An 18529-nucleotide genomic window follows, 5' to 3' on the forward strand; every position below is an offset into this window, starting at 1 on the left:
AGAGGGAGAAGCAGACTCCCACCGGCAGGGAGCCCAGTGCAGGCTCATCCCAAGACCAGGGGATCATTACCTGATCCTAAGGCAGACTCTTAACTGATTGAGCCACACAGGCGGCTTTTTAAATGCGATGTCTTTTCCATGCATATTTCAAGGGTAGACACTCGCAAAGGTTTTGTTTTCTCACAGCTCTCATTTCTCTTTCTCCTCCCCTTGCAAATAATCGCTGTTTGAAAACTCTATAAAGGAAGCGGTTGACTTTGTAGCCCAGACATGTGCAGGTGAGGAGCTTCTGGTCAAAATGATTCAGCAAGAAACCATCACCGCCCACCCCCACCCCCCATACCCAACCCCTCCCCCCTACCCCACCCCCCTCACGGCGCCGCCCCCACCCGAGGCAGGCGGCCCCCATCCCGGCCAGGGGCGGTTTGCGGGGCGGGGCCCCCTCTTGGCTCCCTAGCACTACCGTTGGCAGGGGCCCCAGCTCCCCCAGCGCGCGCTGCCCTCTACGCAGGCAGCCATGCGGCCCGTTGGGGTGCTGCTCGCCTTCTGCTGCCTGGTCTTGAGCACCACCGGGGATCATTTGAGAGGTAAGAGCAAGGTGTTCCCTGGGCCGCTTCATGCCTGGGCTCCGGAGCTCTGGCCGCTCCCGGAGGCCAGGTCCGACGGCCGCGGGACGCGTCCTGAGTTTCCTGCCCGGGTCTCCAAGGCTCATTGCTGGCTTGCCAGCCCCGGGGGACTGCTCCGCGGCAGGGGCAGGCGGCTCCCCTCCAGGCAGCAGCTGCCCTTGCGGGGTTCAGGGATAGGGGGTCTGGGGCCTGCCTAGGGGCAAGAGAAGCATCCTCTGTCACCCCCCACCCTGCAGCAGGGCCTGAGAACTGTCTACCCAAGAGAGACTTCCCTGTGGCCCCTCCTGGAGGACCAAGCTCTGGGATGCCCCTTGGTTGTTAAGCAGTTTCTATCTGATGTCTGTGCTTCCTGCCTGCTGGCTGCTGTCCTGTGACTTGCCCACGCCCCACTGTCGGAGCCTACAGATCAGACACTTCCTGCCAGGCCAGCACAGGGGAGAAGGGGAGGGAGGGCACTGCTGCTGTACTCCAGAAACTGAGGTGCAAGGAGATTAGGTTACTTGCCCAAGTTACATAGCCTGTGAGCATGGGTCCTCAATAGAGCACAGAGGAGCAGGCCATGCCCTACCCTCATTGGAATCATAGGCTGTGGTTGCTGGTGGAGACTTAGAGGGCCCCCACCCCATGTTCTTTAACCTCCTGGCTAGTGGAGGGATCACATGCCCTTATGGTGACACTTGCTTCTGGCCCCTGGACTGTCTTGGATGAGTGCTGCACGTGGGGACCTCAGGGACAGGACACCCACCTCCTCTTTCTCCCCAACCTTCATTCTTAGCTCCCGTGCTGAGGCCTCTTCTCAGGATACCACTGTCTTTCTCTGCCCCTCCCCCCAACTTAGTACCCATCCCAGGGGCACAAGTCAGGGCACAAGTCAGAACAAAGAAGCACACTCCTTCACACCCTTTAGTGAAGGGTCTCCTGGAGAGGTGTGGAGCCTGCCATCCTAACTGCATGGCAATTTAATAATTGATGGTCATTGTCAACTGTTTTGCCAAGTTCCTTCCCCTTGCCTCCATTTCTTCACGGAACAGAGCAGGGACGGGAACAAGACTGCATGGGGAATTCTAAGACAAGTGGCACTGGATGACTGTTAGTGTCCTCTCACGGGCAGGCCTCCCTCTGCCATGGCTCACTGTTGGACAAAACCCTCTCCAGTCCACGCCCAAAAGGGAGCCACCTGCCTCATCAGAGCAGCAGACCTCACCTGTCAGACCTGCTCTCTATCACTGAGCGCCAGCTGGAAAGTCCAGAGCCCACACACACATGCAGAGAGTAGGGTACTACAGACTCCCCAAACCTTGTAGCTGTGGAACCTGCAGCCTCCCTAAGCCTCAGGGTCATCACCCAGGAGATGGGTAAAGAACTTCAGTACTCCTGAGCCTTGGAGAGGCCTGACTGCGCCGGCACGTGGAAGGCATTCTCACTGGGCCTGGGGTGCTTGGCAGCCACCTGTCCACATCCCTGCTCCGAGTCTCTGCCACACCAGTAGCCTACCCACGCCACCCCCCACGCCCCTCTGAAGCAATCTCTTCTGGTGCTTCCTTCATTTGACAGATGAGGGCCCCAGCAGGGGCCTCAGAAAGAGGGGCTTGGAGGTCCCTCTGTCTGGTGGTTGGACAGAGACAGGAACTCAGCCTACCCCAACTCTGCTCCCACAGCTCCCACAGCCTTTCCTTTCCCTCCTCGGAGAACAGATTCCAGTGCCTTCTTGTGGGGGTGACAGGGCCCCTGATGCTGGTGTCCTCTGGGCATGTGACCTCCCCATGTCCAGACATTAAAGTGCACTGACCTAAATGCAGAGCCCTGTGGCATCTTCCCTCCCTAAGCCCTTTAGGACTTAGGAAATTGCCACATCAGTGTCCTCAACACTTTTATATTCCGTTGAAACCCAAAAGTCCTTTCTCAACCTGTTAAGAGATAACTTTCTCCTGGGAAGCTCCACAGGGCTGCCATGTCACATTCTGCCCCCCTCCCCTGCCCCCCAGCCAAGTTTGCAGTGGCTCATCTTCTCATTACAGGGCTTCATAATTAGTTGAGCCTGGTTTAACCCTACCCTGCACTCCCCTGGGGCCTCAGTCTCTCCCCTGTAGAATAGGGACCCACCTGCTGCCTGCAGAGTGGTGACAAGGGAGGGACAGTTTTAACTCTCCTGCTCCCCAGACTTTGGCTGCGCAACACACACCCCAGATACCACATCTCTGAGGACAGCTCAGGCCCCCTTTCATGGGGAAGGGACTGACCCCCTGTCCCGAGTCCCAGGCCACCCAGCCTGCACTGTCACTGTCTGCTCAGTACTCTCTTGGTGGCCTCCATTCTTCCCTGAGGGAGAGCTCCTCTTTGGGATGTTTATTCTCCATGAGAAACCTTTCCCTGCCGATTTCTCTTGAAGAATCCTAAAAATAGATTTGACTTTCAACTCTTTTTTAATTAAAAATTGAGCTTTTATTGTTTCTTTAGACAACTGCACTGGTGAAGCTTTCCTGACTTAAAGCCTATATTTTAGGAAAACATGTAGTTAGATAAAAATAAACCTACTTCAGTATTTTCCCTAAACTTTTTGTAACATTCTCGAATCACTTAGGAACTGACATCATGTGTTCCAAAAAGACACACATCTGAGGTTCAGCCTCACCTACTTTCACTTCATTTTTTTTTTTCTTTCCTAAAATGTAAGAGTGAGCAGGGGCAGGGTCCGAGGGAAAGGGAGAGAATCTCAAACAGAACCCCTTTGGCATGGAGCCCAAGTTGGCTCCCCAGTTGGAGCCCCAAGCTGGGGCTCGATCTCACGACCCTGAGATCATGACCTGAGCTGAAACTAAGAATCAAATGCTTAACTGAGCCACGAAGGCTTACTCTTTTGCTTCATTTATAATCCTGCTCCATGCAAGCTAAATTACATTTGATACATTTTATTTAAAAAAAAACAACACTGGTTACTAAGATTGACTTTTAATTTGAGATAGTAAGAGTGATAACATTTTGTTGCTCTTGTTATACTTTTCTGTATTTTTCAAATTTCCTACCCAAAATAGACAAGCTTATAATCACAAAAAGCAATTTATACAAAGCAAAACATAGAAGCTATGTTGATCCCCACAGTAGGGAAAGGGGGAGCCCTAAACTCTGACGGCCAGAATACACTGGAGGTTCCATCCCTTGCGCAAAAGTAGCTTCTTTCTTTCTCTGCCAGAAATGGAGGAGCAGAAATGAAGCCTGCTGTTGTTTGCCCAAATGGCTTTTGGTTTAAAGTACAAATCACACTGGACTTCGTGTGGTGCGTGAGCACGGGTGCCGAGGAAGCAGCCCTCGGCCTGCCCCCCCACAACTTAGGGTGTCTGTGCGTAGAGCCCAGAAGCACCCCCCAGCACCACCACCTGAGTCACAGCCATGGGGGCGGCTTGGGGAAATGCGGGTTCCAGGGCCTGACCCGGCCTGACCAGCCCAGCTGCTGACACTCAGTAGTGCCAGCAGAACACAAGCAGCTTTCCTTGTTTCCATCTTTGGAGACTTTTAGCAAAGACTGTCCTAGGAGGGCTGGATTCTTGCAAAGGAGAATCCCAGTACTGGTCGTGGACAGAACTCGGACCGGCAGATGGCCATGACCCTGTGTTGGGCAAGGTACCGGCGGTATGCTGTTTTCATCAGGGACAGAGGGCCGGATACATGGGGCTGCTAAAGCTTAGGGAGCCTTGCAGAGGAGTCATGAGCTTCATCTTGATGTTTCAGCTTTGGGCCCAAGAATCCAGCTGGGGGAGACCCATTTGCCAGGTGGGGCCCTACTTGGTCAGGCAGTGCTGACCATGGGATGCCCCCCTCCAGGGTCCCAGAACACACACAGACTCGTGTCTTCTCTGCCTACTCTCAGTGCTCCTTCTGCTGCACCCCACATGGGGGAGGGCAGACCACCCAGCCAGATGTCCCCCAAATTGTTCTGGTTCTCACATTAAGCAGGGCTCTCACGTACACAAGAGCCCATAGCAGGTGCACAGCATACAAGGCACCAACCTGCTAGGCGGTTCACCAGCCCAGCCAGCCCACTGGCCCCATAACCTGACCCCCCATACAAGGTAGGGGGTAGTTCCCTCAGCCCCCTTCTGTCAGTCCCCATGGGTGGGAGACTCCTTGTCCCCAGTGGGACATCCCAGTGCAGCTTTTGTTAAAGCTCCCATGCTCTGTTGAATTCATGCTGCCAGCTTCCTCCCCTAAAGTTGAGATTTCTTCACCGGGGAACCAGATGGTATCTTGACTCCCACCCCCCAGAGCTTTCATGCCTTCTGCCATTATTTTCTACGACCCAAATATACTCGGGTGTCTCGGGTCTGAGCTGGAGCTTGTCTCTCAGGAGTGGACGGGGTGGGGTGGGGTGGAGTGGGTACAGGTCAGCACCAGTCTTTCCACCTTATATATGCTCATCCCGGAAGCTTGGTTACCACTGCCACTACCCACACTCCCCAAGTCTCCACTTCCTGCTGCCTCCGTGCCTCTGCCTCCTGCTAAGCACAGTCTCCCCAGACTGAACACAGATGCCTGAGCCACAGGTGGTCCCCGAGATCACAGCAGAGGGAAGCAGAGTGAAGTCTCAGGGCAGTGCAGTCCCGTGGGGTCTTCTGAAAGGACACGGTGTCCCTCTCTGCATCCACCACCATGACCTCATGTGGCTACTGAGCCCCTGAAATGAGGTCATGCCATTGAGCTGCTGAACTTCACACTGTTAAATTTAATTAATGAATGAAAACAGCTCAGCTCTGAATCATCTCTGGCATGTTAACATTTCAGGGAAATCTAGGAGAGTATCTTCCAAGAGAGAAGCAGTTTACAAATCTAAAAACCCTCTTTCCCTTCTCCCTCCTCTCAGTTTATTTAGATTTTCCCCCCAAACTGTTATTTTTAAAAGATTTTATTTATTTATTTGACAGAGAGAGAGAAAACACAAGCAAAGGAGGGGCAGAGGGAAAGGGAGAAGCAGGTTCCCCACTGAGTGCAGAGTCCAACACGGACCGGATCCCAGGACAGGTTCCCCACTGAGTGCAGAGTCCAACACGGACTCGATCCCAGGACCCTGAGATCATAACCTGAGCTGAAGTCACATGTCTGACTAAGCCACCCAGGCATCCCAACTTTTTGTTATTTTTAGACATCAGTTATCCATTGTAGAAATTGACAGAAACTTAAATTAACCATGAGCCACCAACCAGAAAAGACCACCATTTACTTGTGGCCATACAGAGCCTGTGGGGTTTTTTACAGCCCTGTTTTCTTTATAATAAAATCCGAAGTTTGTAACCCCAATGAGCACACACCCATGGCGGGCCCAGCCTTTCCTCTCAGCCCTTCCCCACAAGCCCTCCTTGCTTCAGCCATGCTGGGGCCCTGAGCCCTCAGACCCCTCTGTCTTCCCAGCCCCCAGCTTGCTCTCGGCCCCTCCACCCAGATTGGGGCAGATGGCACAGCCTGGTCCTACATGTGCTGTGGACAGACCCCCGCACGGCTCCCACCTCGCTTCACCTGCTGCTCTGATGTTTGTCGTGCCTGTGTATTTATGGAACGTGGGCTCCAGTGAACATAAGCTTGTGTATGCCCAGTACCTGCAGGATGAGGAGGGCTCCAGAAGGGCCACGGAGCGAGCTGGATGGAGGAATGAAGTCAGGTCCTTTTTCCGTGAGGGCCCTTGGGGTGTGGCCAGGCTCTGCTTCTGTGGGGCCTGCGACAGAAGATGTGGAGAGGAGAGGGGCAGATATGGGGGTCCCTGGTTCTGTCAGACACTGGGGGACCCATGTGCTGGGGTAGAAGTCCCTCATGTTCCTTATCCCATCTTTTATCCAAGTATGGGCCTCCTTAGAATATTGGAAGAGCATGGAAGGATGAAAGAAAGCTAATCATCCCTCCCTCCACCACATGCCAGCCCTGCAATGGAGCTGTGTGGGATAAAGTCGCATGGGCCTGACCCGGTCCTTGGACTTGCACCCAGATGGGCATGGCAGGAGGCAGCATATGAGAGGGCATCAGGTGCTACGCCGCTGCCAGGAGCCAGGTGCCAGGGTGCAGCCCCCGCATGGGCTAACCCAGAGCCTGGATGCTGGGTGGACTCTGACAAGAATCACTGAGGGAGAGGACAGCAGCCATGTCCTCACACGGGAGAAGGCAGGACGGACCTCTGGGCACTTCTCCATGGTCCACTCGTTGGGGACAAATGGAGGGGCTGGATCCAGATGACAGTGTCCTCAAAGGCCAACTGGGCACCTTCTTCTAAGCCCTGGGGCTATGTCCTATCCGGAGGCTCCGCCACCTGAAGACACATTCAGGGTTTCTTTAACACTTGTTAGCAACGACCCTGGGTTCCGCAAAAGACTGTGTGGGCAGGCACAGCAGGCTGGGACTACATTTCATACCTCACGGTGCCACCCCTCATGCTTAGTCCTCAGCTCTGAGGAGGGAGCAATTGTGGGGCACACAACAATGCACTGTGGGGAGTGGGGTGGCTGGCTGAGGGGTAGGTAGACGACCAGGGGCCACACAGGGAGCAGATGGCAGAAACAAGGTGTGAGGTGCGACCCTGGGCCCAAGGACCCTGGTCATAGCAATGCTTTTGTCTGGTTCTGTGCGTCTCTATTTCAGATTTTTGTTCCCAGACCCTTAACCCAGATGGGAAGCCAGGATTTCCCAAAAAAATAAACCCCCACGACCCAGGAGTCCTCCAAGCAGCCAGACACAGCGCTGAAAGGTTCAACAACTGTACCAATGACATCTTCTTGTTCAAGGAATCTCACATCAGCAGAGCCCTGGTCCAGGTGAGGGTCAGGGACACCTCTAAGAGGCCAGGCTGCAGTGGCTCCTGTCTTACCGACCTGCCTAATGCCCATCTGGAACCCAGACCCAGGCCAGGAGGCTTGAGAGTGGCAGCCACAAACAGTCCATGAGCAGCCAGAGGCACCCTGGGCACAGCAAGAAGGCCCTGAGCTGCCTCTTGTGAAAACAAGCTCCTCCTGGGCGGAGCCATCAGGCTGGGGCCCATAGTACATCTGAAGTGGAACCCAGGAGGCCAGGGGTGGAACAGGCCCCCACAGATGGGCGTGCTGAAGGCTCTCAGTCAGGGAGAAGCAGAATGCCGGCCTGCAGGAACCACTAACCCATCAGAGCCCCCGCCCTGGCTCGCCCCACCGCGCCCCGTTGTCTGCACCACAGCTCCAAGGGACCTCTTGCCATTGTCCATATGGGCCCACGTCACTCAGAGAGCTTGCCCCATCCCCACACACAAACCCCAGGGAAAGAGGGTGAGGGGTCCCACTCTAACACCAACGGTTTTTAGGCATACCGATAACGGTTTCTCCTGTGTAATAGGATTATTGGAAATTCTTATAATCCTTTTTCTTTTCAAAAACCACAAATTCTTTAAGATTAGAAAGCATGTGGCAGAAAGGCAAGCTGGTGTGGGGTGGGCTTGAAAAGCCAATTTCCCATCGGAAAGTGTTACCGCTCCAGGGACTCAGCCCCAGGGACTGTGGGATCTTCGTGAGCCAGACTCTCAACTCCTGTGGAACAGAACGAGTTCTTGGTGCGCCCGCCAGTGCTCAAGGGCCTGTGGGAGGGGGTGGGTGGGAGGTTATCCCTCAGTGACATTGGGAAGACTTTATTCCACCTGGGCCTTGGCGGGGCTGAGGCTTTATTGGGAGAGCATAGTGAGAATGAACCAGGTTGCTGCCACATGCAAGTGGAAAAGCTTTATTTTCAAACTGGGGGAAAAAACAAGCTACCACTGTGGGCACTCAGGGTGGGTCAGCACTGGCCACAGGTGGGTGTTGGGCATGGAGGTGAGGCACAGGTGCCGTCCCCACTGACAGAGAGCTCTGGGCAGGAAGGAAATATTCTAGGACAGACTTAGAGCCTCAGTCTCTTCTGGGGACGAGAATGGGCATCGTGAACAGGAACGACAAAGGCAGAGAGGGGCCTGGGTCCAAGCAGCAGCTTCCCTCCCAGAGTTCTCTCGTGAGTCCCAGACAGGCCTCCACACCCTCAGCCCCTTTAAGGGGGCATATGTTGGCATCCTTCCCCCCTCTCCATACCTCCTCCTGCTGGTAGAGGAGCAGCCACCCTTCTGTCCTGGACCGAGTAACACCCACCTGACCCTTTTTCCCCTTAGATCGTGAAGGGCCTGAAGTACATGCTTGACATGAAGATTGGCAGAACTTCTTGCAAGAAGATCCAGCACCCTATTCTAGATAACTGTGACTTCCAGACCAACCATACCTTAAAAAGGGTAAAACGAAGGGGTCTCACCTCCTCACACCCACTCACTGCCGTCCAAGCCCTCACCCGTTCCCCAGGGCTTTGGGAAACATCTCTGCTTGCAAGTTTCCAAATCTCACTCCCAGCATCCCTGCAGTACCCACAGACCCGGGGGAACACAGGGAGGGCTCCCAAGAGCGCACGTCCAACCACCCATCCTGAGGGGCACAGCTCCAGGAAATCAACACCCTGGGCTTGGGGCCGGAGAGGTTAGAACAAAAGGAGCTTTCAGACAGTTCAGAAATCATATACACACGTACACATTCAGGAGAGAGCAAACATGACAATCTAATTTGCAAAAGAAAGTGAAAAGCATATATTCTTAAACCTCTCAACTTCTCTGCAGATGTGAAATTTCTCAAAATAGAAACTTAGGGCAGGGGGAGAACGTCGTAAGGAAGAGGCGTGTATGCACAGCCCACAGCAGCAGCACGGGGGACCTAACCGCTGTGGAGCGTTTTGGGAGGGTGGCCTCTGCGACAGGGGGTCTCAGCGTGCCCTTCTTTGTTGCAGACTTTCAGCTGCTACTCAGAAGTTTGGGTCATCCCCTGGCTCCAGAAGTTCGAGGTGTCCGTTCTCCACTGTCACTGACTTCCGCCTCTCAGCCACACTGCACTTGTGCTCTGTACTGCGCTAGGTCACAGCTCCGCCCCGGCTGTCACAGGCCCTCGGAACTTCCAAAGTAGTCCCTCACCAGTGAGCAGAAATGGGAGAGCCCCTGGGCTCAGCACAGAGTAACTGGGATTATGTATTTCGCATTTTCTTCTAACCCTAATTTCACCGATGCTCTGGTGGTAATTATTCAGGTTACGGACCCCTGAGTGAGCCCCCTCCCATCCACTCCCACCTGATTACCTGGTGGTCCCACATTCAGCAGTGAAAGCGCAGAGATCCATCCCTTTGACCAAATTAACGGTTACAGCACTGGGCAGGGGGACAAACTCAGCTGTTGTGCATCTTGACCTTTTGTGCATGAATAACGTTATGAATAAATATGAATAAAGAACTGACCATCGCAAAGCAACAGCTGTTGCTTTTTCCCTGTTAAAGGAAGTCAGGAAGGCAAGGTGAGCGGTGTGAGGGATCCCCCTCACTGAGTGGTCTTATGAGTCTAAGTGATTTCCATAAAGCCTGTTGGAGCCTTTTCCAGCCTTTCACTGCTAGCTAAAATATACTGAAGACCAGAACAGCTAGAAACAGGCCAGCATGTGTCCAGATCATGAACTGGCGTAATGAGTAGCACCCCATTTTGGAGGGCACTGACGCTCCAGCTGGACTTTCTTCTGACCAGGAGTCATACACCCAAGTTCCCTCCACTGCCTTAGAGGCTCAGGATGTGCTCAGCTGTACCTGGGCAGGCAGAGTGCTGGGACCACCCCCCCATGGCCCCTCAGGAGAGGGGAGCCTGTGTTAGGGATGGACACACTGTGCTGGGGAGGGAGCAGTAGGTGCTGGTGTCCTTGTCAAATACAGGGCTCCAGCTGACATGAAGCAGTTCAAGGCCAGGCCACACACATGCCCAGGAGCTTGCAGACAGAGATGGGCTTCACTCAGAGAAGATAGGCCCCCCCGCACGCCTGCTCCAGTAGGCCTGGGTTGGAATGCAGAGCCTCTCACTTTGGATTTCTTCCTCTCCAGTCCTCTTCAAACTATAGATTAGTACAAAATACACAATACACTGTTGCCTTAAAAAAAAAAAAATACACACACACACACAGACTTGGGGTACCTGGGTGGCTCAGTTAGTTAAGCCTCCAACTCTTGATTTCAGCTCAGGTCATGATCTCAGGGGCGTGAGATAGAGTCCCAGGTAGGAATCCATGTTCAGCCAGGAGTCTGCTTGAGAATCAGTCTCTCCCTCTACTTCTGCCTCTGCCCTTCCTCCCCTGCTCTTTTCTCTCTAAATAAATCTTTAAAAAATATGGACTTGGTCATTCATAGGAAACAAAATCTGTATTAAAGATGTATGACAATTTAGTATGCAGCTGTAAACTTGATCAGTATGTACAACCAAAAATGAATTACCCTTTGGCTTTCTTCAGTGAGGAGAGAGCTTTTATTTCCAAATCCGAATTCATTTTTGCTGGCTCACCTCCTTGTGGTCATTTAATTCAGGGACAGTGGTGGCAACTATGCCACAAGACATTTATTTGATGATTCTGAAGGCCATCCTTTCATCAAGATAAATGAGTTCACCAGCACTGCTGACCTCATGCATACATAAACAAGTTGGCAGAAACACCAGTGTTGGAGCTTTAGAGTCTGATGGGCCTCGGGGCAGAGCTGAAGGGGCAGGATGATGCAGCAAATGAAGGAAGGAACCCATGTGAACTCCCAGTTGGTCTTCATTAACATTTAAATATGGTCCAGAGCACAGGAAGGCCAGGCCTTTCGTGAAAATCATTACTTAGGCCTCCAGGGTTTCCGGGCCCACCTGGCCTCACATGGCCTCATGGTCAGACATGAGAATGCACACACAGGTGTGGGGGAGAGTAGCCTCATAGGACCTCTGCTCTGAGCCCAGCTGCATTTGAAACCACCCCCCCCCCCCACCAATCTCTGCCCAGCCAGAAGCCAGGGCTGACCATCCCTCTGGGACAGAGAAGGTAGCCTCAAATCTGAATCCCAAAATTCTTAGGTGTCAACATTAACCTATGCCCACAATTTTCAAAACATCATTTGGGGCCAAGTATTCAAAATCTGTTCCTATAAAGAGAAGTCTAAGAACTAAGACAAACCAGCTCCTGCAGAAGCCAGCTGACCGTAGGTCCCCAAATCTCAGGCTTCTGCAAACTTTCTCTACATGGGAACCTTAGGTTCTGAACTCTAGGTGACCTGAACTCTATAATATGTCAGCTGTTTTATTATTCCCAATCTGCTTTATGTTCTATACTTCAGTATACTTTATGTTCTATACTTCACAGAAGACAATGCTTGACTTTAATTAACTCTTAGACTGGGCATGGTGGCACCAAAAGGAAAGGGTCTGAGTCAGTGAGCCAGTGTGAGGCTACTCTGATTTGTGGAAGCCAACAGCTCACGTGCCTTGGTCCTCCACAGAGACACTTCTGCCAACCACACTACTGGAGATGTTTTGCTACAGCTGCCTGCAAAGCAGGTCCTATGGGCATGAGGCTTGTTCTAGCAATGTAACTCTGCTCCCCCACCCCACCCCATGAAAGACTTCTCTCTAGACAGAGTACACCAAAGCCCAACCTGGGAACAGACTGGCCAGAGAGCCATTTGGTAGGATTCAAACAGATGAAACAGAACACCTACATGGAGATGGTGTAACTTACCATAGGTAGCAGGCATGTTCTTATTAATAACTGGTCTTATTGCCGACCCAATTTTAACTGCTCTTTTAAACTTAGAGCTTTACTCTGACTCAGAGGGAATGACTCTGACACAGAGGGAAGCTGTGATATCATCAATGTTATTCTCACTGAGAAAATATAAAGTACCTCGATTCTAAGACATGCCAGAATTAGGACCGAAGAGAAAAAATACTCATTGTTCAAGGTCTCAAAAACTGAGCAAAACCAGTCAAAATTCTAACAGTCTTGCCCTGAGTGTTCTAGAGTTTTCCCTGGCCATGCCCAACATCTCCTCACTAGCTATACAGAGATTCTCAAGGATTCAGCTCTGCCTGCTCTAGGTGTCCGCCCAGCCCAGCCCCTCTCTAGGGTACAGGTGGGCCCAGGCAATGAGGAGTGCCCCACCATTGCCATGGGGACCACCTGTGAAGCTTGAAACTATGATGATGCTAGGCCACTCTGGAAGAATGGGAATTCCAGAGGACTTTGATGTGCAGCCAAGATCTAGCCCCTGGGCTGGGTCCTAGGAACACCATCCTGCCTCATCTCCCAGATTTCCCAGCAGATCTCAAAGTCAGACCATGGGTCCTGACTCAGCAGTGTGCCCAGTGAGTCTGGGCAAATCCTCTCCAACCATCCCCCAAGCCTAAGTTCCCCCTATAAAATGACTATTATCTCTTTCCATCGGTAAAGTGTCAGTGTTCACAAAAACACTTTATAAACTAAATACCACTCTGCAAATGCATGTTGATGATAAAAATCACAAAATAGGACTTCTGTCCCATTAAAGGTAGTATCTGAGTCCCACTGGAGGTTTTGTAGTAGATAATAAAGAAGCACACAATGAATGAATCACTTGATTTAATTTTAAAAGCATGTTAGTAATTCACATTAGGGCAAATCTGCTTTAAGTTTACAACAAAACCATACCACATATTTAAACCTAATGAGGCCATATTTTGTACCTCAGCATGGCAATTACCAGATAAAACACAGGAAGTGACACGTTGAGACAGAAAATCAACATCTAAGTCAAAATCAAGACTCTTTTGCTAAAAACTGTGAAAAGCAATTTACCAGCTTCTTTATCTTGGTGAAAAGCAAGGACTTAAAAAGCAAAGCCCTCTGTTCTCAATCAAGAAGTCAGCTTTTATACATTCCACACATTTAAATTGTTTTTTATGGCAGAATGATCACTTTTTACCTTATTCCTATACAGCTGATATATGGGGTGCACCATCATCCATTCAAAAGTATTTCATAATCTATATGCAATTTTCTTTCCCCTAAAGTAACATAAATAACATTGAGTCGTTGACCTAACACATTCTGGGTCACACCGGCTGGACTGAAGCCGGTCTCCGGCTCTGTCCCACTGTTGCTGCACTTAAAGCTATCCCTGAGCACGAAACACAACAGAGGAGCCAACCTTCAGATCCTGACTCTTTCCCCTACAATGAGGCCAGGCCAGCGCAGGGGATGGGGGCCATGGTCGGGAGAGGGAGCAGATGGGTTGTTGCCAGCCAGTGCGACACCGCACAAGCAGTAAAGGTTTTACCACAGTCATCATTGCCTATTTAAAATATTTCCTTGTCAAGTGACTGAAAACGATTCCAGAGACACAGTGTCTTAGGTATTCTCACAAACAGCCAGGACAGAAAGGAGCAGGTATCAGCCCCATTCTGTGGGCCGGAAGTAGGAACACAGTGTAATATCGACTTGCCGGAATGAAGCACCACCACGAGGGGACGGCCGGAGGCAGCTTCCCTGTGAGGGACACTGAGCAAGCCAGATGGACAGCTTGTCCCTAAGCAAGGTCCTGGCCAAAAGGATCCTCCTATCAGCCCGCAATGGAATCAAACTCCATTCACCAACCTAATTATATTAGAGAAGAAACTCCCAGGCAACACCATCAGAAAAGGTTAATGAGCAGAAAAATCAATTTAATTATCATTATTATACAGGTCCCCCTGACAAAATTAGGACTGGTTTGTACATACCTGTCAGGATATATAGCAATTTCGGGCTTGTGACACTCCAGCAAATGATATTAAAATGTGCACTATTCATCTACTAGTCTATAGGTAAAGAACAAAGGGGTGTCAACAGGACTCCCCTAGATCCTGCCCTGCAGTATCCAACTGCTGGATCATTCCATCGATGTGGGAGATTATTCACAAAGTCCAGCAGGTCCATTCTGAGCTCCTGGGATCAACATGCCTCTATCCACTTACTCAGGTCCTTGTCTTTAAATGGTTGATGGGGACTCAGGAGTCTTGAAAACGCTGTGGTTCAGAGTGGGGCTGAACTGAAGTAGGCTGGAGGGGGCGAGCTATAGAAGGGAACACACAGGATCAAGGGCCCACGTCCCATACGGCTCTAGAGAATACAGCTCTACCCACCAGCCTCCACACTTTTGCGCTGAGGTCTCCTTGCCCTTCCTGTGCCCCACCCCCAAAGACAGGTATTACTGCATTTTATAGTAAAGGTACTAGGCTGGCAGGACAGCAGTAGTGAAAACAAGATCCCTGGACATCTCATCTACTGTTCTATCCACCAAACCCTGAGGCCTACTATAAGTCCTAGAGAATCACTGTACTTAGAAAGGTTTTTAAAGAGAAAATGGTTTAACATGGATTTATCTTCCCTGTGGCAAGTTATGCTTCCCTCTAGCTGCAATGTGAAACCCAGGTGAGGGGTATCCCACAGGGACCCAGATATCCACAGGGTCTCACTGTCCACTTCCAATGTCCATGTCCAAGGACTGGCAGGTGCAGGAAGAAAGGGCTGTGTGCACGGGATCTCCTGGACCAGTGGTGGTGCCCAGTGTGAGGACTCCTGGCACAGCCACGGTCAAGGCTGCTAAACAGACTGGAGGCTGAGTCTGCAAAGGAAGGGGGCCCTGAAGGAGCCCAGGTATAGGTGGCCATCGTGCTCGTGCACTTCGCTGATGTAGGAAACCACTTGCCCGTTGGGATCATGCAAGCTTCTCCGGAAGGCCCCGCTGTCGCTGAGTTCTAGAACAAGGCTGTACCGTGGTACAAACTTCATCACAGTCTCCTGACTAAACAGCTGGGAGGGAAGCACAGTGTGAAGAGAGGTTAGCTTCTGACCAAGAGGGTGGTGTGAGCAGATCCAGCCTGCTAAAAACAAGACCGCAGGCTCAAAATGGATTCAGTTACGCTCAGCCCCAAGTCACCAAATTGAGACCTACCTTATTTACAGTTTGGGTTGTCCTAGAAATGGAATCTTAAACCAGTCAATCACGAATCACCTAAACAGTACCAGATGTGAGGTAATCTGCCTGCCATCCCCTAAAGGAAAGTAGGCTGGTGATAACCAACCTGGTTTTTTTTCCAGTGTAACCTCCTTGCTCCCTCTCCCTCCTGCCTATAAAAGTCTTTCATTTTGTACTGCTCCTCCCAGCTTTCTATCTGTATTGGATGGTCTCTGACTCATGAGTCACTGAACAAAGCCAATAAGCTGACAGGTATTCAGCTGAATTTTGTTTTTCACAAATGCCACATCCCCTCACCATCCTGTAAGGGCCCAGCTCTTCTAATGAGAGGAAAGCTACATAAAGCAGAGGCAGGCTAACCCAACTCCCTTGCCCCTGTCACACCACAGACCTCCTCCACATCTGCCCCCATGCACAGTAGGCCAAGGAGCCTCCCGTCACCTGCATCCAGAGGCAAGGCTAGCCTGGCACCAGGATGGTAGCCTTCCAACAGCCCTCACCACAGTACCCGCCAGACCCGAAGCAGGTGCCACTCCAGATGACCTGGGTGAACCGAGAGAAGGGCTCATGGCTCCTCACATCCGAGGAAGACACAGTACTGAAGCTAAGCCCATGCTGACATGGACCCCAGAATGCCAGGTTAAAACCAGCACAGCCTAGCTAGAATAAATGCCACGCCCTCTGGCTGGGCTTAAAATATTTCATATGTGCAAAGTGCAAATGATGGAGATCTGAGAGTGGTTCATGTTGGAGAAAAGACCTGGACAGGTTAAATGAATGTGCCCCTGCCACCCAGGCCCTGGCAGCTCTGCTTGAAGCCAGTGTAGCGACAATCCACAAGGAGCAGAGCACCCTCCAGGAGCCCTGTGGCTCAGCCAGGTCAAGGGCCACAAGGGACTACTGAAGGGTTTTAAGCAGAGAAACCAGAGGGTGAGATACACAATTTCTGGCAGAGCAGGACACCAGGGAGGAAATGATGACAGTATGCTACTGCCTAAGACCAGTGAGTGAAAATTAATAGGCAGATGTATACCTTTTAATGTAAACAGCCAAACAACTGTAAATGTCCAATGAATAATGTCTCCTAGTCATTGGAAAGGTCCAAGCAGCCATATAAATCAACTGTGTTCTAGAAAGTTTTAGGGCAATCAGAGTTGATTATAGCTTAAAATACTTCATAAGACTTCCCATGGCCCCTGAAATGCCACCTCACTTCAGTGCCAGGTCCTCCTTCTCTGTTCTCTCCATCTTATCCCTAAGGCATGTCATCCCCTCTCCTGGGATTAAGTTGTTTTCCCAGAAAGCTCTCAAATCTCCATCCCGATTTCCAAACCCTGGGGCTGACTCTTCTTCACCCAGAATTGCTAATAGCTCTTCAAACTTGATAGACACCCTGTCTAAGGAAACAGGGTCCTAGACACCAGCTGCTGACCCCGGCCCTCCCTTCTCTCCAGTCCCTGCAAGCCTGGCACCACAGGGTATTATCACGTGCTCTGTACATACCATCCCCACCCCAGGCCCTGCCCCACCACCCTTCCTGGCTCAGCAGCCTCCTCCACACCAGGCTCTTCACAGCCTGTGGAGCCATGCTACAGGCTGCTCCCCAAGAAGCAGCTACAGTTGTCTCTTTAAAACTGTCTCATACTACATCACACCTCTCCTGCAGAAGTCAGTCAGGGAGCAGCTTGTAGCATCCAGCAAGGTAGGTGTGTGCAGAGGCTGGAACCACAGTGGCTCAGACCACGAGTCAGTCCAAGCAGGGTGAGAGAGAGTCCACACTGGGGGGTGGGCAGGGGCACAGAATAGGGTATTAGAGCCCAAGCAGGGCCTGGCACAGGCTGGCAGAGCCCAGGCAGATTGAGGAGGGTGTTTACTGGGGACAGCTTGGTAAAAGCATCAGAACCCTTGAGGGGAAAGGCAGGTGCCTCAAATGGCCAGGAGGAGGGAGAAGGCCCGGTGTGGATGCCAGAGCCCTAGCAGGGGCCGTGTGATGGGGGAAATGGCCACAGACTGGTGACATCCTGGGAATCTGACCAAACAGATATGAAGGATAATAGGATCCAGGTGTTTCACTATTACAGAAGAGAAGTACTATTATGGAAGTGGAGAAAACCAGAATCCTGTGATATGGGACCAGAAGCCAAAATACCAGCATTACTTACAGTTTTCAACTTAAATAAACAGATGACAAATAAATGAACACATGTGTAAACATGTACACGTACACCACATACACAGCTGACCTTGAACAACACCAGTCTGAACCATAGCAGGTCTACCTATGTGCAATTTTCTTTGATAGATACAATGCTATACATGTATTTTCTCTCCCTTATTATTTTGTTAATAATATTCTTTCTCTAGCTTACTTTATTATAAAAACACACATAACTACAAATTACATGTTTATCAACTGTTACTGGTGAGGCTTCTAATCAACAGTAGTTGTTAACAGTTAGTCTTTGGCAGGCAAAGGAAACAAAAGCGAAGATGAACTTTTGGGACTTCATCAAGATCAAAAGCTTCTGCACAGCAAAGGAAACAGTCAACAATACAAAGAGGCAACCCACGGAATGGAGAAGATATTTGCAAATGACAGTACAGACAAAAGGTTGATATCCAGGATCTATAAAGAACTCCTCAAACTCAACACACACACAACAGACAATCATATAAAAAAATGGGCAGAAGATATGAACAGACACTTCTCTAATGAAGACATACAAATGGCTATCAGACACATGAAAAAATGTTCATCATCACTAGCCATCAGGGACATTCAAATTAAAACCACATTGAGATACCACCTTACACCAGTTAGAATGGCCAAAATTAGCAAGACAGGAAACAACATGTGTTGGAGAGGATGTGGAGAAAGGGGAACCCTCTTACACTGTTGGTGGGGATGCAAGTTGGTGCAGCCACTTTGGAAAACAGTGTGGAGATTCCTCAAGAATGTAAAAATAGAGCTTCCCTATGACCCTGCAATTGCACTACTGGGGATTTACCCCAAAGATACAGATGTAGTGAAAAGAAGGGCCATCTGTACCCCAATGTTTATAGCA

At 50.8% G+C, this 18529-nt stretch overlaps 2 protein-coding genes across 7 annotated transcripts in view; one reads left to right on the plus strand and one right to left on the minus strand.

The window, feature by feature from the left end:
* The first annotated feature begins 436 nt into the window (after nt 1–436).
* On the plus strand, nt 437–9929 carry CST7 (cystatin F). Its single transcript, XM_032859347.1, has 4 exons — nt 437–587; nt 7242–7414; nt 8764–8880; nt 9423–9929. The coding sequence occupies exons 1-4, from the start codon at nt 518–520 to the stop codon at nt 9498–9500; spliced, it is 438 nt and encodes a 145-aa protein (XP_032715238.1). The 5' UTR covers nt 437–517; the 3' UTR covers nt 9501–9929.
* A 3141-nt stretch (nt 9930–13070) lies between these two features.
* APMAP (adipocyte plasma membrane associated protein) overlaps nt 13071–18529 on the minus strand; it is a 45996-nt gene continuing 40537 nt past the window's right edge. For 3 of the 6 annotated variants that reach the window (XM_032859343.1, XM_032859346.1, XM_032859341.1), the window contains one exon: nt 13071–15298. In XM_032859343.1, the coding sequence (XP_032715234.1) occupies nt 15089–15298 (210 nt within the window). In that variant the 3' untranslated portion in view covers nt 13071–15088. Of the gene's footprint in view, nt 15366–16505; nt 16594–18529 lie in introns of those variants that run through there. The other 3 variants (XM_032859344.1, XM_032859342.1, XM_032859345.1) reach the window with 3 other exon arrangements.

The sequence above is a fragment of the Lontra canadensis genome, unplaced genomic scaffold (assembly GCF_010015895.1).
Source record: "Lontra canadensis isolate GAN:19392208 unplaced genomic scaffold, GSC_riverotter_1.0 scaffold16, whole genome shotgun sequence".
Lineage (NCBI taxonomy): Eukaryota > Metazoa > Chordata > Mammalia > Carnivora > Mustelidae > Lontra > Lontra canadensis.

Bases quoted from the DNA above. Each gene is read 5' to 3' on its own strand.
- CST7 (XM_032859347.1), top strand. From the start codon at position 518: ATGCGGCCCGTTGGGGTGCTGCTCGCCTTCTGCTGCCTGGTCTTGAGC. The intron at 7,415-8,763 runs GTGAGGGTCAGG...TTTTCCCCTTAG, and splicing joins TCAGCAGAGCCCTGGTCCAG to ATCGTGAAGGGCCTGAAGTA. The intron at 8,881-9,422 runs GTAAAACGAAGG...TCTTTGTTGCAG, and splicing joins CCAACCATACCTTAAAAAGG to ACTTTCAGCTGCTACTCAGA.